The sequence below is a fragment of the Lissotriton helveticus genome, chromosome 11, assembly GCF_964261635.1.
Source record: "Lissotriton helveticus chromosome 11, aLisHel1.1, whole genome shotgun sequence".
NCBI lineage: Eukaryota > Metazoa > Chordata > Amphibia > Caudata > Salamandridae > Lissotriton > Lissotriton helveticus.
The window spans coordinates 1,048,628,195-1,048,645,228 of NC_136072.1; the positions used below are offsets into that span (position 1 = coordinate 1,048,628,195).

Sequence of the window (17,034 nt, forward strand, 5' to 3'; positions counted from 1 at the left end):
TGTGGGGGGCACCTAATAGACCCTTACGGGTGATTGTGCGCTTTACAAATGTGGACTTTACTTTACTTTTAATGGAGATGGCTTCCTTGTGATTCCTATCCCAAATGGAGCTCTGCTAGGAGGGAAGCGGAGGAGGAAGGCCTGGTCAGGGTACTCTGGGCCCAAACCCAATCATTTAACCTGAAATTGGTGTGCAGAGGGGCACGGACGTTGCTGCCCAGCCCGCACTCTCCTTGGTTGCAAACCGGCCCAATACAGACTTTTCAGTTGCTGCTCAATGCTGCAGGCAAGCCCAATTTAAAGCCATGAAAAGTCTAGCACAAGCTTTAAAATCCTTCCATTGCCACTCCGAAATCCAGTGTTTTTGCTGCCCTCAAGTACAGGAGTACAGTGACGGAGGTAATGTAGGCACAGGATAAAGTATTTTTTATTTCTGTTTTGGAAGTAGGTGAAGGTGGCACAGCCCTTTGTACAATTACCTGTGCTAGTTTAATTTACATGTTACTGGCAGTCCAGTAACCAGGCCACCACTCGTCTTCAAACAGAAGGTGTTCTGCTCATGTCAATGGTATTCAAGCTGTAGAATAGTAGGTACAAGGGTCCCAGTATCCCCCCCCCCTCACCCCTTCCCCCACCAAAAATGTGTTTGGCTTACACCATTAAAGAATATTTGGTGGGAAAAAATACCAGTCTATGTTTAGCAGATTCAATGACACTACTAGTGTAGTGCAACATGTAACTTTAGCCAAAACATTGCTGACCCCATGGAAAACGGGGCCCACATGTGGGGAAAGGAGCACAACAATATAATTCCACCATGAATTTCTGTGTCCATCGGAAACACTCCCCGGAGATCCAGCACAATGTGTTCTATGGTGCCACATGGACCTGACAGCTTTTGGTTGCTTGGCACCTGCAGGCATTGGAATAAAACATCTACGGCCAGATAAGACATGTGTAGCAGAACTGTGCATTGGGGGCCTATGTCAAACATATCTAGTTTCTTTTAGATCAGATGGAAGTTCAGGACAGAATACTAGTCTTAGTCAGCCAACCCAAGAGTTCTGCTACCTATTGTATGTAAATTTGCTTAATAAGTTAAAGAGGTGCTTTTTTGTGAAGGCATTGCTGGGCCAAACAGGTGTGTTTGAATATAACCATCTGAGAAACTACCTGGCCGGAGAATGTGTTCTTGTACACAAGGGGGACATTGATGCCCATGGAATGACATACACAAATTCTAACACAGGCAGTCCCCGACTTTTCTGTACCATCCCATCAACCCAGCTCCGATTTCCTCCAGCCCTTTAATGCTTGCATCTTTACCTCTCTTGCTTGCTTAAGGCTAGCTACTTGCAATGCACCACTTCTCCTTCCAGCGACATGCTAGCAGTGTTGAAAAAGGTCGTTCACCCACAGCATGTTTTATATTTCCCTCCAACTCATCCCCTAATTTCCCCTCTATTGGGGCGTCTTTTGCATCTCCCTTGTCGTCCTTCGCCCTTTGAGGCAGCCTGAGAGTTGCATAAAGCATTGTGTAAAACACCAAGTAAAAGAACGTAGAGCGGTATATTTTTAGATTACTGCTTGTGCAATTTTGCAGCATTTTGGGGTGCATTTCCTGAAGCCACCTGAGGCTGTGAAATTCCTGTTACTCTTGCTCAACGTGATCTGCAGCCAACATGGAATGCAGGTATCAGCACTGGAGTGGAATACCTCCGACACAAGCCTTTAAAGGCACCAACACATAAGTTCCTTTCCCCCTCGCTGAGTAAGACTTGCACATAATGATGGGCATCCAAACGGATAAATGTCCCGCTTGCTGTTGCACAACTGGGCTCTGTCTCAGTGGTGCCTGTAGGTTTATAAACGCAGGATCCATGCCACATTTTCAAGACAACCCCCTACTCTATACATTATTTCCATTTAGATTTATTGCATGAAAATTGTTACTGTGTGGATATCCTGAAAATCTCGTATGGATCTGGCCCAGAGCATGTCTGCTCTAGCCTACAGTGCACCCTTCGCTTACACTATACGTTTCGCTCTCCGGGGTAAGGCATTTCAACACTGGTTTGCCATGCCCGGGGGTAAGGCATTTCAACACTGGTTTGCCATGCCGTTGCTAAACGTGCGCTGCATGTTGCAGCTTGCTTTTTATTCATCCTTGCTAAACTATATTAAACCTGTTTTCAAGCATACCTTTATTACTGAGAACAAGTAATCAATATTGAGAACTAGTGCTAAATATTGTTCACTGCAACAAACATTTCAATTTTTTCTTTTGGAAAGATAAATCACCAGATTGTAAAATTAGTTGTGTGCTTGGAGGACTGTTAAGTATTGGTTCAGTATTTGATGAATGCAGGTGTGATCTTTGGATCTTGGGGAATTTAGATTTCTCGGTCTGCACAGTTTCCCTTTTTGGGCAAAAATTGGGAGTGCCCAGAAACGGGATAAATGCTGGTCCCAAGTACCCACAAAACAAGTCTGGGCTGCTAATTGGTATGTTGTGGTTCAGCTGTTTTTCAATATTATTCCTTTCTAAAAACAGAACAGATTATGCAATCTTTTTAACCCTCGAGGTGGTTTGTCAACCTTGCCTAACTTTCAATTGTATGATCGTCTGTCCATTGCACAAACAGCATTACACAGTCCTCTGTATTTGTGCAAGCTGTGTCAAGGATTCAAGAGATTGAGAAGGTTTGGCCTGCTGTGTCGACTGGTCTTTCAACCAAAATATGCTGTCTCTGTGAGCATCAGTTCCAAAGAGCATGCTCTGAGACTTTCAAACTTTGTACAGAACCTAGGGTCAGGTTTAACATTAGCCAACACAAGCGAGAAGCAAACTGATCTGTGAACTGGGCAATGGTTCAGAAAGTATTGCATGGGCGTCTCAGCCCGTGCAGTTCAAGATAAGCTAAAAACGTCTATAGTAAGTTACTGGTAGATGAGGGCATTTTATGCCAGTTGTAGACGCTGAAAGACCTGGCCACCATAGTGCAGTTTTGTGGTTAGTGTGCGAGTGGCAAGGAGTTTAGCTAAGTATGGTAAATTCTTCTCACCACGTATTTGAGCTGATACTGCAGCCTGCAACAGCTGTGCAGGGAACCCGCAAAGCATCCATTAGCAAAGTTATATTGCATATATTAAAATAAGCCTATTTCACCCAGGCCGCCATGCATAAAGAGCACGTAAACCCCAGCCTTCCAGGTGTACTAACGGGACAAACTTGTTGGGAATGCTTCTTACTTTCTTGTAGGCCAGTTCACCTCTGCATGTCAGAGCCTGCTAGGACTGAGCCTGTCAGCCTTGTTCTACATCTGACCAAGACAGTATGTGTTCCCGCATGTACGATGAACAGTTTGTCCCCAAATGTTTGCACTTATGCATCAAGACCTATAAAGTAATATTCATTGGAGTCTTGAATAGGTATGGTTTGTCTCTGTCATACATGTTCCACTAGGAATGTTCGGAATCATCACAGTTTTGTTTTGTTTAGTAATGTGCACTATATAGTGTGCGTGGGGAGCTTGTGTCCTCTCTACTAAATGAGACCCATGCTCCAGCAGTATATTCCGGGTAGTCTGTTTTGATTTATAATGTGAATTTACTGAAATAATTCTGTGCTTCTTTTAATTACACTTGAGCAGGGGCCTGTGTTTCTTTCCCTGCGTCCAAACATCACCATGATCTCTAAAGGAAATGAATTAAAATGTGAGGCAGCACGTGACCTCCTCGTTAACCTTCAATGTGGGCCCCCCAAGAGGGGCCCTCCAAGCCCGTCCCTTCCCTCTTGCTATCCCTTCCATGTCCTGTTACATATCGGGCTCTGGTGCTCTCCAGTTAGTTTGCAGCCAGAGAAATACCAGTTCACACATTCGTGAATGTACAACTCTCCGTCTACTCTGTGCTACACCACTCGGCCGTGTCACTTCAGGAGGGACCGTCAGGTTTGTGGGACGTTGAAATTACTATTGTTATTCGTCCTGTTTAAATTCTAGTCTGTTCGGTGGAATGGAGTACTGCCTCCCTTTCTGCCCCCAAAACATCCCGCACTTGAAGGGATCGCCAAACCCCCACGAATGCTTGATTTGCACATTACAAAAGGGTGAACCTGTTGGGATTTGGAAGTGCTAAGCAGATTTGTGCACACACATTCCCAAATTAACAGACTATACATAGTGCATTTTTACCCCATTTACTTCCATCAGTTTGTATTCTTAATGAGAAAATGTAATTGTAGGCCTATAGTCCTATTCTGCAACTCTGAAGGCTGTGATGTTACCTCCAAGATGCCTGTGTGGTTAGGCTTAGCATTTTGTAATTCATAAAACAGGATAGTGCCTACCTATGTATCCACTGGATCACACTAGAGGCGTACACCATGTAAGCATGCTACCAAATGTATGGTCATTGCTTGTTGCACCACTGATGCGTGAAGACTGATCTCTGCAGCGTCCTCTGACTTTTATTTTTTCTTCAATGTTTCCTCCGTGTTATTTAAAGAGTTCATTTTCAAAGTGTTTGTTCTGTTTTTAAATGTCTTCTTTATGCAGGCACAAACAAACCGCTGTTATTGAAGATGCTGAACTTATACAGCAAATCAGCAGTCACATCAAAGAGCGGAAGCACGTTTTCTTTGATATGGAAGCCTATTTGCCAAAGAAAAATGGGTATGTTTGTTTTTCAAAGCGTATGTGGTATGCTCGTCAGCATAGTTTGAATAAGCTTCAAAATATACTCCTGTGCGCTTGTTTGTTAATGTAGCTTCTGCATAGGGGTTGTGACTAGCGTTGGGAGTTGCTGCCTGGAGCATTTCGGGGTTAATCTAACCTGTTTGACCACTGCCCTGGGCTGAACTGTCCCAGTAAAGCTGCCGACTAAAGTCAGCAAATGGGCTCAGGGAGTTAAGTGCTCAAGACTGACATTTGATCTCAGGATCGAACTTTTGATCAATTAAGTTCCATTAAATGAGGTTTTGTTAATTACAGCTCGTAGAAACTGCAAAATCTGCCCTGCGTCAATGCACATTGTGATTACCGTGTGTCAGTCTTTTGGATTCAAGTACTACGAGCAATCATTCATATGTGTTTTTTAATTTTATGAAAGCCTAATTGTACCCGGTGTTCTCCTGCCATGCGTTGAACACTTCCATGCCTTGGCTTAGTGGGATCCACCTTCTCCTTTAGCATGCGTTATTAACAATGTATTTAACATATGTTTTTTGAATACAAAATGTACTTAAATTTCCCAAAATATGATCTTAGAAAGTATTAGTTTATTTTTATTTTTATATAACCAATGATATTTATGGTGTTTTGGTATTTAATGTCAGAAATACTATCATACAATTTCGAGCCTATCTCCATACTGGCTGATAGTTATCGGTGTCTATTTGAAATAGTTTTTCTCTAATTTATTCCATAGTTTGTGTTCCTTTTCTCAGCTGGTTTGGGGCAGGATAGTTGACTCTAGAGACCATATATCGTTTTCAAGGAATGTTGAGAGCTGAACTACCAAATGGGATCAGTGCACCTTGGTGTGTTTATATTTGATTTATTCTGTCTTTGGGACATTTATCTGTGTATACACCGAGTCCCCTTGTCCTGTATTCATTTATTACTTAACTCATGGCAGAGCGGGTCCTAAGTCGTGCACTGTTTTACCAAGCAAACCATCTTCTGTTGTTGTTCATGTGTCATCCCACACCTAATAAACATCAGTTGAGACACAAATAATCTAGCAACAAAGGCCCAACTTTGAGCCTCCCACTCATCACAAGGTACTTAAAAGGGAGTTCGCTGTCTTTAAAAGGACCTAGCAGTCAAGGTTTAGACTTGGAAGGAAAGCCTTAGGGGGCAATTATTGATGGCCTTAGATGAACCAGCTCTTGCACAAGCTGATATCCCTAGACGAAGATATGAACAATGTCCTTGACTTCAAGATCAGCAGGCAGTCGTTGATAAGGGCAAGCACGCAGCCATGATATCATTTCTTCCTGGTAAGCTTTAGCACTGTAAATTGTATTGTGTTTGTACAAGGACCATAAACATTTACAGAGAATGAAAAGTATACTGCAGGTATTCATATGTTCTATCGGTCAAATTCAGTTAGTAGAATTTGAGTCCGAAAAGAGAGCAATGCTTTTTTGACCTTTCGGAGGCATCTCATCTGTTCTGCCTCCTGTGAATGCATATGTGTTGCCCCTAGCAGGCCTCCTACAGTCATGCCACTTGCCATTTTAAACAGCTGGTGGCACCCAAATCCACCTAATCCTTGGTATTGACATATGTATGTGTCCAAATATACCACCTCTAGGCTGCTTTTCCCACAGGTTGAAATGGATACATGACCGCAGCCTATGCCTAAACTAGACTAAAGTACTGGTACAGCTTGGGAGCGGCCACAGTAATTTAATGTCTTTCATTTTGACTCCAACTTTTCACACCCCACAGCTAAATCATGCTTCCTCAAAAAGAGAGCTTGATTTAGCTCCTCATTACCAAGATTGAAAACATGCCTGTGCCCTCGTCTTAAATAAACCTTAAAGTGGCCTATACAGTAGTCTCCCAAAAATAAAGGAACTGCAGGAAGTACACAGATTAGCAGCTAAACATATGGTTTGTCAAAAAGAGAGACCAGGCAAAAACCCATACTTAAAGCCCTTCTTGAGCCATCTGTTGAATGATTTGTGCACTGTTTCATTGCAAAAGTTCTTAGGGACGGAAGGTCTTCTACAATTTAAATAAAACCTCTAACCCACTAAAGTGCACTTGGGAGCTGCAAGCCGAAGCGGGCATTACAGGATACTAAAAAAGATTGTGTCTCTGTGGAAGACTATTGCAAGTGATGGCACTAGTAACTTGTAGAATTTAGGACCATACTATGCCATTAGATTGCAACCCAGCCAGTTTAGGCTCAAGAGAAGCTGCTGCATACTGTGTTGTGGAAGATTTGCACTAAGTTTAAAACCAGCAAACAAATGCATTCCAGTCTACCTAGTCTGACACCTAACAACGCTTGCTGTGTAATCTTGCATGGCAATCCGGTATATTTTAGTGTTTAGAGCTCTGTCCATCACAGTGGAATACTCTATTTAACGGCCTAAATAACTACTTAAATCATTCTATACAACAAGCTCGCTATTTAATGAAATACATTCTTAGTTTCTACCGGTATGTGTAGGTTATTTGCACCCTCAGTTATTTCTGGGGACTAAAACTTAATTTTCATCATCAGTATTTGACCCAAAAAGAAAGAGGGAGAAAGGAGTAGAATGATGGGCAATGGTGATAGAGAAAAGAAAGCATTGATGGGAATGAACCCGGAAGAGAGAAATATAGGGGCAGGAAATGTTGGGTGGCAGAATAAAGAGGCATGAGATGGAATTAAAACATTTCTTTTGTATTTACCTGCGTTTCCTTTTTGCAAATTAAGCAATCAAAATGAACGTTCGCTTATGTGCTTGAGAAGTTGGTTCCACCAGATCATGCTCTGTATGTTAACAAAATGGATCCTCGTTTGAGCGAGCTAGATTGGTCAGTACACAAAAACATGCCTCTTCCTGAAGACACCATGTCATTTTGATTGAAAGAGTCAATTCTTTTAAGGGGCATTTTAAAAGTTCCTTGTTGAGGCATTTTTCATAGCGAGCCAATTGGCACTTGTATTTTTGCCAAAAATACAAGAAAATCTGGGCACTGTACAAGGAAACTCTAGTCACCTAGTGGTAAGATTGTTCGATCTTGTCTTCTAAGATTGAGGATTTTTGTTAGTAGGGTTGAATGAATAGAAAATATTACTTCATTTTGAGCATTCTCTTCTTTCTTAAAAATTCCTGGTGATGGTTTAACACAACCAGTTAAACTTTGTGAATGCTTTAGGCGCACCTCATGCTCTTTGCAGCTATGCCCCACTTTATTCATCAAATACTTTGCTAAAACCTACCCTGATAATCCCTCGCTCGCTTCTTTTTTTTTATGAATTAATTAATTTCAGTAATGCCTCAGTCTGCTCTAAGTGTTATTCTTTCCGTCTTGACTTATTGTATTTGAATGAAGAGTGCCAGTAAAACCCTAGGAAATCATGGTTTGTTTGTTTTAAGCATAACATTTGCACTTTCTCATTCTTACCAGGGTTGGGTCTAAGTCCAGCATGGTCTTAAGCTCTTAAGCTCTCATGCTCTCACCCTCCTTTTTTATCTCAAGAACGTGTTTCTAATTTTACCGTTCTGTTACTCTGACACTGATCATCATTGCTTTTGGTTTTGATCCTAAAACATTTACCTTGACATGAACACTTTTCCTTCCCTGATGAACCCTTATTGACCCCAACAAATATACATTGGGTAGAACGAGCGCAACCCACACGTAGAGGGAGTCCCAAAGCTCAGATTTTGGTCATCCTCTTTCAATTTCACACACGTCTGTTCTGGAAGCCAGTGCTTTGTTCATCCTTGTTAGAGTAACTTTTCTTTCTTCTGCTTTTCTTAGTAGGGTACAAATTTGGCGTAGCATGTGCCACTTTCCTCCAGTCTCCCCTTTGTGGTGGTAGCTTTATTCCCTTAGTTCCTTTCAGTTTATCCTTCATCCTGGAGATGTTTTTTTTCTTTTCAAGCAAGGGCTTCTTGTACTTGAGCTCAAGGTTTTTTTAATATGACACAATAGCCCACTGACCGATTGCTTGAAAACGTAGCTCCTCAGTCAGGCAAAAAAATATATGGCAGCCTCCTCAGGAAACATTTCCTCCCTCAACAAAGACTGGTGACACAACCCCGTTGATCGATTTGGCTCCCCTTTAGAAGTAAACAGACAACTTTTCATCCTACCCTTCAATCAAGATTCATGGGGAAGCCCCCTGCCAAGGTATAAGTCCAACAGGCACCCACTCCATACCACCAGCCATGGAACACCACTGATCTCTCCCAAAACACAAGACCCATTCTTAAGCAGAAATCAATCCATGACTAGATGGACTTTCACTATCTGAAACTAAATCCATTAATAAACAAATTCCTTTTAGTTTCTCAGAAATCATATGTTAAAACCAACACATCTCTGCTCATGGAACTGTGTTCAGTGGGACTTAATCTATCATAATGTGACTCTGACAAATGCCTGGGTTTCATGCTGGATTCCTATCTCTCACTCTCAGTTCAGGTGAGCAAAATGGCAGCATCTCCCAACTTTCAACTAAAGAAAATAAAAAAAACACTCTTCCTCCAACCAAGATCCGCAGTTATGCTCTTAGCCCAAGAATCGACTCTGGCGTTCATTTCCTCATCACCTCTGGTCCAGCTAAAAGCCATCTTTCTCTCGAACACAAGCCTCAGCTCAGAGAAGAGATAAATCTGACAATATTTCTTCAATTCTAAGAGACCTCCTCTGACTCCTGCTGAAGGCACGGCTAAAGTTCAGAATTGGATGCATCCCCTACAGATATTTTCAGTACCTCAGACCCTCTTATTTATCCTGCTTCTCGCACTGTCAGGAGGTGTAAGACAGTCAAGTAGCAAATCCTTCTTTAGTCTAGAAGCTTCAAAATTCAAATCCTTTTAGTCTGGAAGAAAACTTCACGGGGTGGCTAAGACAATCAGACATTGTCTTCCAGGGAAGGCCTAAATACTTTCCCCCTCAAATCATACCTCAGCGGACAGTGACTCTTCTGCACAGTGACTCTCAGGAGATCACTCCCTTAATCACACTCTCATTTACTACTTGTTGCCCTTGTTCTAATTTTCGCTGAATGTTCTGTTGTATCTCCGTGTTGGTCCCAGTCCCCAAACTCACCAAACCTCCTCCATGATGGTGCTCATGAAATTTTCGAATTCTTTTTCTGCTCTCTGTAAAATGCTTTAATACCTACCCAGGTGACGAGGCGCTATACAAATATTTCTACTAAATAAATGCGTTTGGCCTACATCCCCTGGAGAAATTAAACCGCTGCCTCTGCTAATTTGTCTTGCTTTTCAGCCGTAGGACCATTACCTAGCCATCTTCCATAGCCCAATTCACAAAAGTGCATTCACAGGTCACTCCTGCCCTCTCGCTTAGTCAGTGTATATTACAAAATTTGGGATATACTCTGATGCACTGTTCAGCGGGTCCCATAGCTTCATCCCTACTTCACTTTCTTCTACCCAGCGGAATACCACTGCATTTAATGTGACCCAATCTGAATGTAGCCCCCCCCCCTCCTTCCCAACACTCTACCTTCTTGCTGTCACCTAGCATTCCTTGATCATCTTTGTCAGGGATTACAGGGGAAATCCACCATTGTACTTCCAATTGTGTGTTACTTGCGCTTGCCTGGTCACACGGGCAGCTTCAGGGCCTTCCTTTGGCACCTCTCTTCATCTAGACCAGGGGTACTCCTAGTACGGCCCGCGGGCCGTCAGCGGCCCGACAAGCCTTCCCTGGCGACCCGTGGACCTTGCAGACATGTACCCGTGTTTTACTTTTTTTTTTTTTACAGGGTGTCAGCAAACACCCCTGTGGCAGCGCGACTCAAAGACTCTGCTGCTATGTGGGGGCCGGGCGATTCCCGCCATAGTCAGAGTGGGGCCGCAGGGGGCTAAGAGGTGAACAAAGCCTCATTAACATGCGCATGGTCTTTTAAAGACCTGTGAAGTGCTCGGGTGCGGGTGTGTGTGTGTGTGTGTGTGTGTGTGTGTGTGTGTGTGTGTGTGTGTGTGTGTGTGTGTGTGTGTGTGTGTGTGTGTGTGTGTGTGTGTGTGTGTGTGCGAGATGACGGAGGAAGGTAGAGAAAGGGAGGGAGAGAGACAGGGAGGGAGAGAGACATGAAGGGAGGGAGAGTGAGGATGAGAGAGAGTGAGGGAAGGAGAGGGAGGGAGGGTGAAGGAAGGATAGTGAGGGAGACTGAGGGAAGGAGAGAGTGAGGGAAGGAGAGTGAGGGAGCCCTCCAGCTTGAGTGAGGGAGCCAGAGTGAGGGAGGCAGACCTCAGAGTGAGGGAGAAGGACGGAGAGAGAGGGAGACAGAGGGAAGGAGGCAAAGGAAAGGAGAGAGAGGGAGACAGAGGGAAGGAGGGAGAGGGAAGGAGAGATGGAGACAGAGGGAAGGAGAGATGGAGACAGAGGGAGCGAGAGGGAAACAGAGGGAGAGGGAGACAGAGGAAGACAGAGAGACATTCAGAGTGAGTGAGACAGAGGGAGAGAAGGGGTGAGACTGTCAGAGTGAGGTTGAGAGGGAGGGAGACAGAGTGTTTGAGACAGGTGGAGACAGAGGGAGAGAGACAGACGGAGAGAGAGAGAGAGAGATGTGTGTATGCCGGGTCTGGTGGCTCAGTGGACGAAGGCGTGCTTTGCAGGGACCTGTGATCAACCTCATGGCCACAGTTTATTTTGTTGCTCTAGCCCCGCCCCCTCCCCCACTGACCCCGCCCCACCGGTGCGGCTTTCGTACATATACCACACTGTAAATTTGGCCCCGGAGAGAAAGTTTGTGAGTACCCATGATCTAGACCGATATGGGAGTGATTTTGTGCACTCTCACTCCAGTGAGTGAGTGAGTGAAAGAGTAGATCTATCTCAGTTGCCTCTTTCTTTGTCATGCATTCCAAATCACTTAATTTGTGCATAATTGAGCTTTACTTTGTAAAGTCAGTAGCCCCCATTCCAGACAGATCAAGAACATCCATTAGAAATCATGAGGTATGATCTACAATAGATTTAATCATTGCAGTGCCGTTGAATATTTATGATTGTAAACAGGCTCCACAAAGTTATCATGCAGTTGTATTACTCTAGCTGAGCTCTTGGAGCCAATGTGATGTCTCAATAGAGCATGCAATTAGGCTCCGGAAATGTAGTGTGCAAGTGTGTATTCTCTCCGCTTTCATTGTGCTGGGCAGTGTGTCTCATCAGTTCCTGCCTGTAAGAGAAGTTATGCGGCTGATTTTCAGGATCCCCTACAGTTGTTGTGCTATCAGTCCCGCCTTAGCAGTGAAATGTTGCCGTTCATCATGTGTTCCTCTAGCAGAGATATTGTGCCTGTAGTCGTGCCTATATAGTAGAACTGTGTCAAATCATTGGTCTCAGAAACATTTACATCTGTGAACATTGTTAGAGGGTTTTACTACCCTTTACCAAAGGATATACGCCTATTTTAAAGGCTCCTCTGCATTCATAGCAGTAAATTGTTGTCCCTCAGACTTATCAGTACTACTTGGGCCAGCGTACATTTTACGCCCATATTTGTGGTTCAATCAAAGGTGCTAAGTTGATATTTAGTCGCCCATCAGGATGCACGTCTGTAATCTGTGTTTGCCTCACAGCGTGAAGTATGGGTCTTTCTTGGCTTCAACTCTGCAGTGCACGGCCGTTGCTAGAGAATAGCATAACTACAGCCCTGCTTCACATGGGCAGCTTTCCACAATTCTGGTAGTAGAGGGCTAGGGAAGACAATACCCCTTCATTGCAATCCTTTGACAGCTGGCTATGTCCCCTCTCTGCTGCCACATGCTCTATTTACTGAGAAAGTCCGATGATCTGGGTGGATTTTTAAAGTAAGGTTTTGTAGGGATGCTCCTGCCTGTGTGGTCATCTGCACTCTCCTTTATGAAACATCACTACTTTCCTAAAGGGTACTTTATATTCTACTTGTGGAGGGTAGGTAGTGCTTGGCAAGAAAATCTGCTCCAGATGCAGAAACTGGCCCTGCTGTGTGCTCTAGGAAAGCCGGGTCTGGCCTGTTCACTGGTGGATGCTTATCTCTGGTTAGTTTGCTGTCCTGCCTGCATCGAATGCTGCGTCTTTAATCACTGTTTTAATGGTCTTTAAAAAGCAATGTTTTTGTTTGTGTACAGGTCATAATCTGTTTCTCAATGTTTTGTTTTTCAGTTTATATCTAAACCTTGTTCTTGGAAATGTGAATGTAACTCTTCTTAGTAATCAGGCAAAGTAAGTAACACTTCTATCCTTTTCCATTTTAATGTAAACACTTTGTTTTATTGTACTGGAGTTTTTAAACTTTGTTTACGTCTTTATTCGATGTTAACATGTGAACATGACAAACCAGTATCACAGTACTCCTCAAGTAGAATGTTATTGCAATTTTTTTTTGTGTGTGCGGATTTATATAGCGCGAACCCGACCCGAACGTATTGGAGCACTTTACATGTGCACCAGTTACGTTACACAAGGACACATTCATATTTGGTAGGCGCGGGGAGATTAAGTGATTTGCCCAGAATCACAGGATGCTGAGCTGACACTGAGGCTCGAACGCGGTTCCCCAACTCCAAAGTCGGGTCTGGTGGCTCATGGTTACAGGTTCAAATCCCGGCGGGTCCACTCAGCCTTTCATCCATTTGAGGTCGATAAAATGAGTACCATTGAGTTGAGTGACAATATACATCTGTTATTTCAGCGCCAAGATGCCCCGTTGCTGGGGTGAACGTGCGCTTTACAAATACACGTTATGGTATGTTAGGCTACATCCTCTCCCCGAAAATAGCACCTCTGCATCCAGTGTAGCTACCTCTACTTCCCGTCTCACTCTTCTCTCGATTGGCCTGGTCAGATACTCGGAGAGCACCTGTCTAAGATGGCCCATCGGTCCCCTGGTGTCCTTGATCTGAACTGAGTTACCGGTTGCCCGAGGGCTAGTATGTAACATTGCTCTCTGGCCCTTAGGGAGTCTACCTTTCTGTTGTGAGACATGCTGTAATGAACCAGTTATTTCCACAGCCCACACACAGCTTGATCCCAGTACACCCAAACCTTGTGTTTTAGGGACTGAATAACTCAGTATGTTATTTATAGTGGCAACTTCCAGAATCCCAGACTTTTTTTTATATATGTCCGATATGTGTTTGATGTTGATTCTCTTGTCACTGCAATGTCTCCAGTGTGTATTTTGTGTTCCTGGTTACATAACAGTAGAGGTTGTTGTTGGTCAAGTCTGATTCTGTCACTGACCTCGCCTCTAAATCGCTCCTCTGTTTCCCTATCTATTTGGATCAGTAAATTGGGGCTGCTTCATCAGGGTTCCCTGCACATTCAGCCTGTCTGTGTATGACCGTGTTGTAATAAATGTTTTGAACGGTGTCAAAGGTCTTTTGGCTGCCACTGTTACAGCTTGTTGCATCAGAGTGTAATATGTAAGCCTCTCCACATTGGCAGCAAAGTGAGATTTCCAGGCCTCAAAATAGCTGATGGGGTGACCCTTGAACATGTTGCCTATCGCTGTACCTTTTCCAAGTCTACATTGTACAAACTTTTTGGGGCTATTTTGGTTATGTTCGAACCTTCCAAAGCCTTTTACACCATAACTCCCATTTCTGCTGATGCATAGGATGCAACAGGCTGGGCTCAGGGATGTTGCCTTAAACCTGCTGGAGTCTTTTTTGGTGAACAAGACTGCGGTATTTTAGGGCTAAACCTTTTCTGCTTCCCTGTGAAGTTCAGCGGGGTTCCTCCCTCAGTTCTACCTTGTTTAACCTGTATGTCGCCCCGTTGGTGCAAATGGTTTCACCTGGTTTCCAGATGCCGTCCTGTGTGGATTGACATCCAAATCGTCGTCTCCATCTCCGATGATTGGGAAGGGGCGGCAGACAGGTTTAGCTCCTGTATGGCTGAAGTTAGTATTTGGATGAGTGAGAACAGGCTTAAAATGAACAAGTAGAAAACTAAGATTGTGGTTTTTGGGCCAAAAAATTCTATCTGGACCGACCTTTGGTGGCCTGAAACCTATGGTCCACTATCTGTTCCGGAGGCCAAATAAAAAAATCAGGGGGTGATCTTTGACAATACATTGACATTTGATACCTGGTTCTATAGAAGAGGGAGTTCTTGTTTGTGAATCATTTAGACCTTGAAGAAAATGTTTCCCTTTCTTCCTGGGAAGTTGCCTGTGTGAGGGGTCATTGTGCTCATTACACCTCGCCTTCAATAATGTAAGGCCCTTTATTTAAATGCCAACCAGTATTCGTTATATAAGCTTCAGGTTATCCAAAGTGCAGCTGCTCGGTTGGTCCGGGGTCTGCCTAAACACAACTCAGTCAGTCAGGGAGAGCTTGAGGACTCTCCATTGGCTGCCAGTGAGGAAGCGGGTGATTTTTAAAGCCCCGTGCCTCTTCATCAGCAATGATCATGTTATCATAGGGCCGTCTTCAACTGGTATGCTCCTAGAAGACCACTGAGTTCGGCAAGACAGCGAAAGGTGATAGTTCTTAGGTTTCGGAAAGTTGGATGGGAGAACAAGCTTTCTCGGTGGCAGCGGCCAGGTAAATAGTAAGAGTATGGAATCTTACTTGATTTATCATAGGGAGGTGGTTATCTTGTTATAATTGCAGTTCTCTGGGCAATTTCCTGGCTTTTCTGCCTGTACTTTGCTAGGGTTGTCCCACTTCCATTTGGTGCATTACTCGGTGACAGCGATTCGATGGCAATTGGTTTTATCTGCTTTATATTTCAACTTTGCTCTTTTTTTTTGTTTTTTTTCTTCTGTCTGATAAAGACCGGTTGAGTATAGCTGGTGAGGGGGAACGTGGAGAGCATCACCCTGATAGCTACACCTTCCCATCTGTCCTACAGTCAATTGGGGATTTTCCTGCAATAGAGGTTTCTTTCACCTTCTTTAGAGCATATACAATCATAGCACATTTCAGAGAGTCTTGCCTGCCAATGCCAGGCCTGTATTGGAAGAATGTTCTTTGCATCCACTCCCTCCAGTGTCCTCTGCCGCTCCGTATTGCCTAGGAAGGCTAAGCCAAACTCTGATTCAATGCTGTGTGCATGTTTCAACAAGCTACCATCTTTTGTTCTGTCATATGATCTCAAGGGCATCTCTGGTGCGTCCCCTGCAGCACTCTGCTGATCCTCACTGTATTTGATCGATCAAGATGCATATATTTGTACGATAGAGCTTACCTATTTGGGGTGCAATGTACACTTAAGTAAGTGCTCTTGGGTGATTCAAATTATCTAGCTAGAAGGCTCAAAGCTGAAGCATTCCATGCAGCTCCACCTTCTGATCACTGCTCCAGATTAGCATACACACTCTTGTTTCCTCTGCTTTATCCTCTCTGCACTGGTTGCCGGTAGCTAAACGGATCCAATTTAAATCACTCTGCATTGCCTTTAAATCACTGAACACATTGGGGCCAACACAGCTGACAACATTTCTTAAGCCATCTATTCCAGGAAGGTCCATCAGGTCAGCCAAGCTTGGAAATCTTGCTGCTCCTAAAGTAAGGAGAGCCAGGTGGGGTTGCAGGAGCTTCACTACAACAGCAGCTAAACTTTGGAACTCCTTGCCAACCTCGCTTAAACAAGCATTTGCAATGCAATAGGTCTCGTATTTGCGAGATTTTGAGAGCTACTGGCATTCTAAATGACAATGCCTTCAATTTATGTGTTTTGACAACCTGCAAGCGGTGCATAAAACACGCCCTTTCTACCTGTAGTCCTTGTTGACTTAACCCCTTCCCCTTCTTTCTGTGCTGTACCTGCTCTGTGTGTGAGGGAAGCTTGCACTGCTGCTGCCTGTGCTGTACCTGCTCTGTGTGTGAGGGAAGCTTGCACTGCTGCCGCCTGTGCTGTACCTGTTCTGTGTGTGAGGGAAGCTTGCACTGCTGCCGCCTGTGCTGTACCTGCTCTGTGTGTGAGGGAAGCTTGCACTGCTGCTGCCTGTGCTGTCCCTGCTCTGTGTGTGAGGAAGCTTGCACTGCTGCCGCCTGTGCTGTACCTGTTCCGTGTGTGAGGGAAGCTTGCACTGCTGCCACCTGTGCTGTACTTGCTCTGAGTGTGAGGGAAGCTTGCACTGCTGCCGCCTGTGCTCTACCTGCTCTGTGTGTGTGGGAAGCTTGCACTGCTGCCGCCTGTGCTCTACCTGTTCCGTGTGTGAGGGAAGCTTGCACTGCTGCCGCCTGTGCTGTACCTGTTCCGTGTGTGAGGGAAGCTTGCACTGCTGCCGCCTGTGCTCTACCAGTTCTGTGTGTGAGGGAAGCTTGCACTGCTGCTGCCTGTGCTTTACCTGTTCTATGTGTGAGGGAAGTTTGCACTGTTGCTG

At 44.3% G+C, this 17,034-nt stretch overlaps 1 protein-coding gene across 2 annotated transcripts in view; it reads left to right on the forward strand.

Annotated features, from left to right (window-relative positions):
• TMEM120B (transmembrane protein 120B) overlaps positions 1-17,034 on the forward strand; it is a 155,572-nt gene that overhangs the window by 18,567 nt on the left and 119,971 nt on the right. For both annotated transcript variants that reach the window (XM_078667534.1, XM_078667533.1), the window contains exons 3-4: positions 4,560-4,676; positions 12,861-12,920. In XM_078667534.1, the coding sequence (XP_078523660.1) occupies positions 4,560-4,676; positions 12,861-12,920 (177 nt within the window). The remainder of the gene's footprint in view (positions 1-4,559; positions 4,677-12,860; positions 12,921-17,034) is intronic.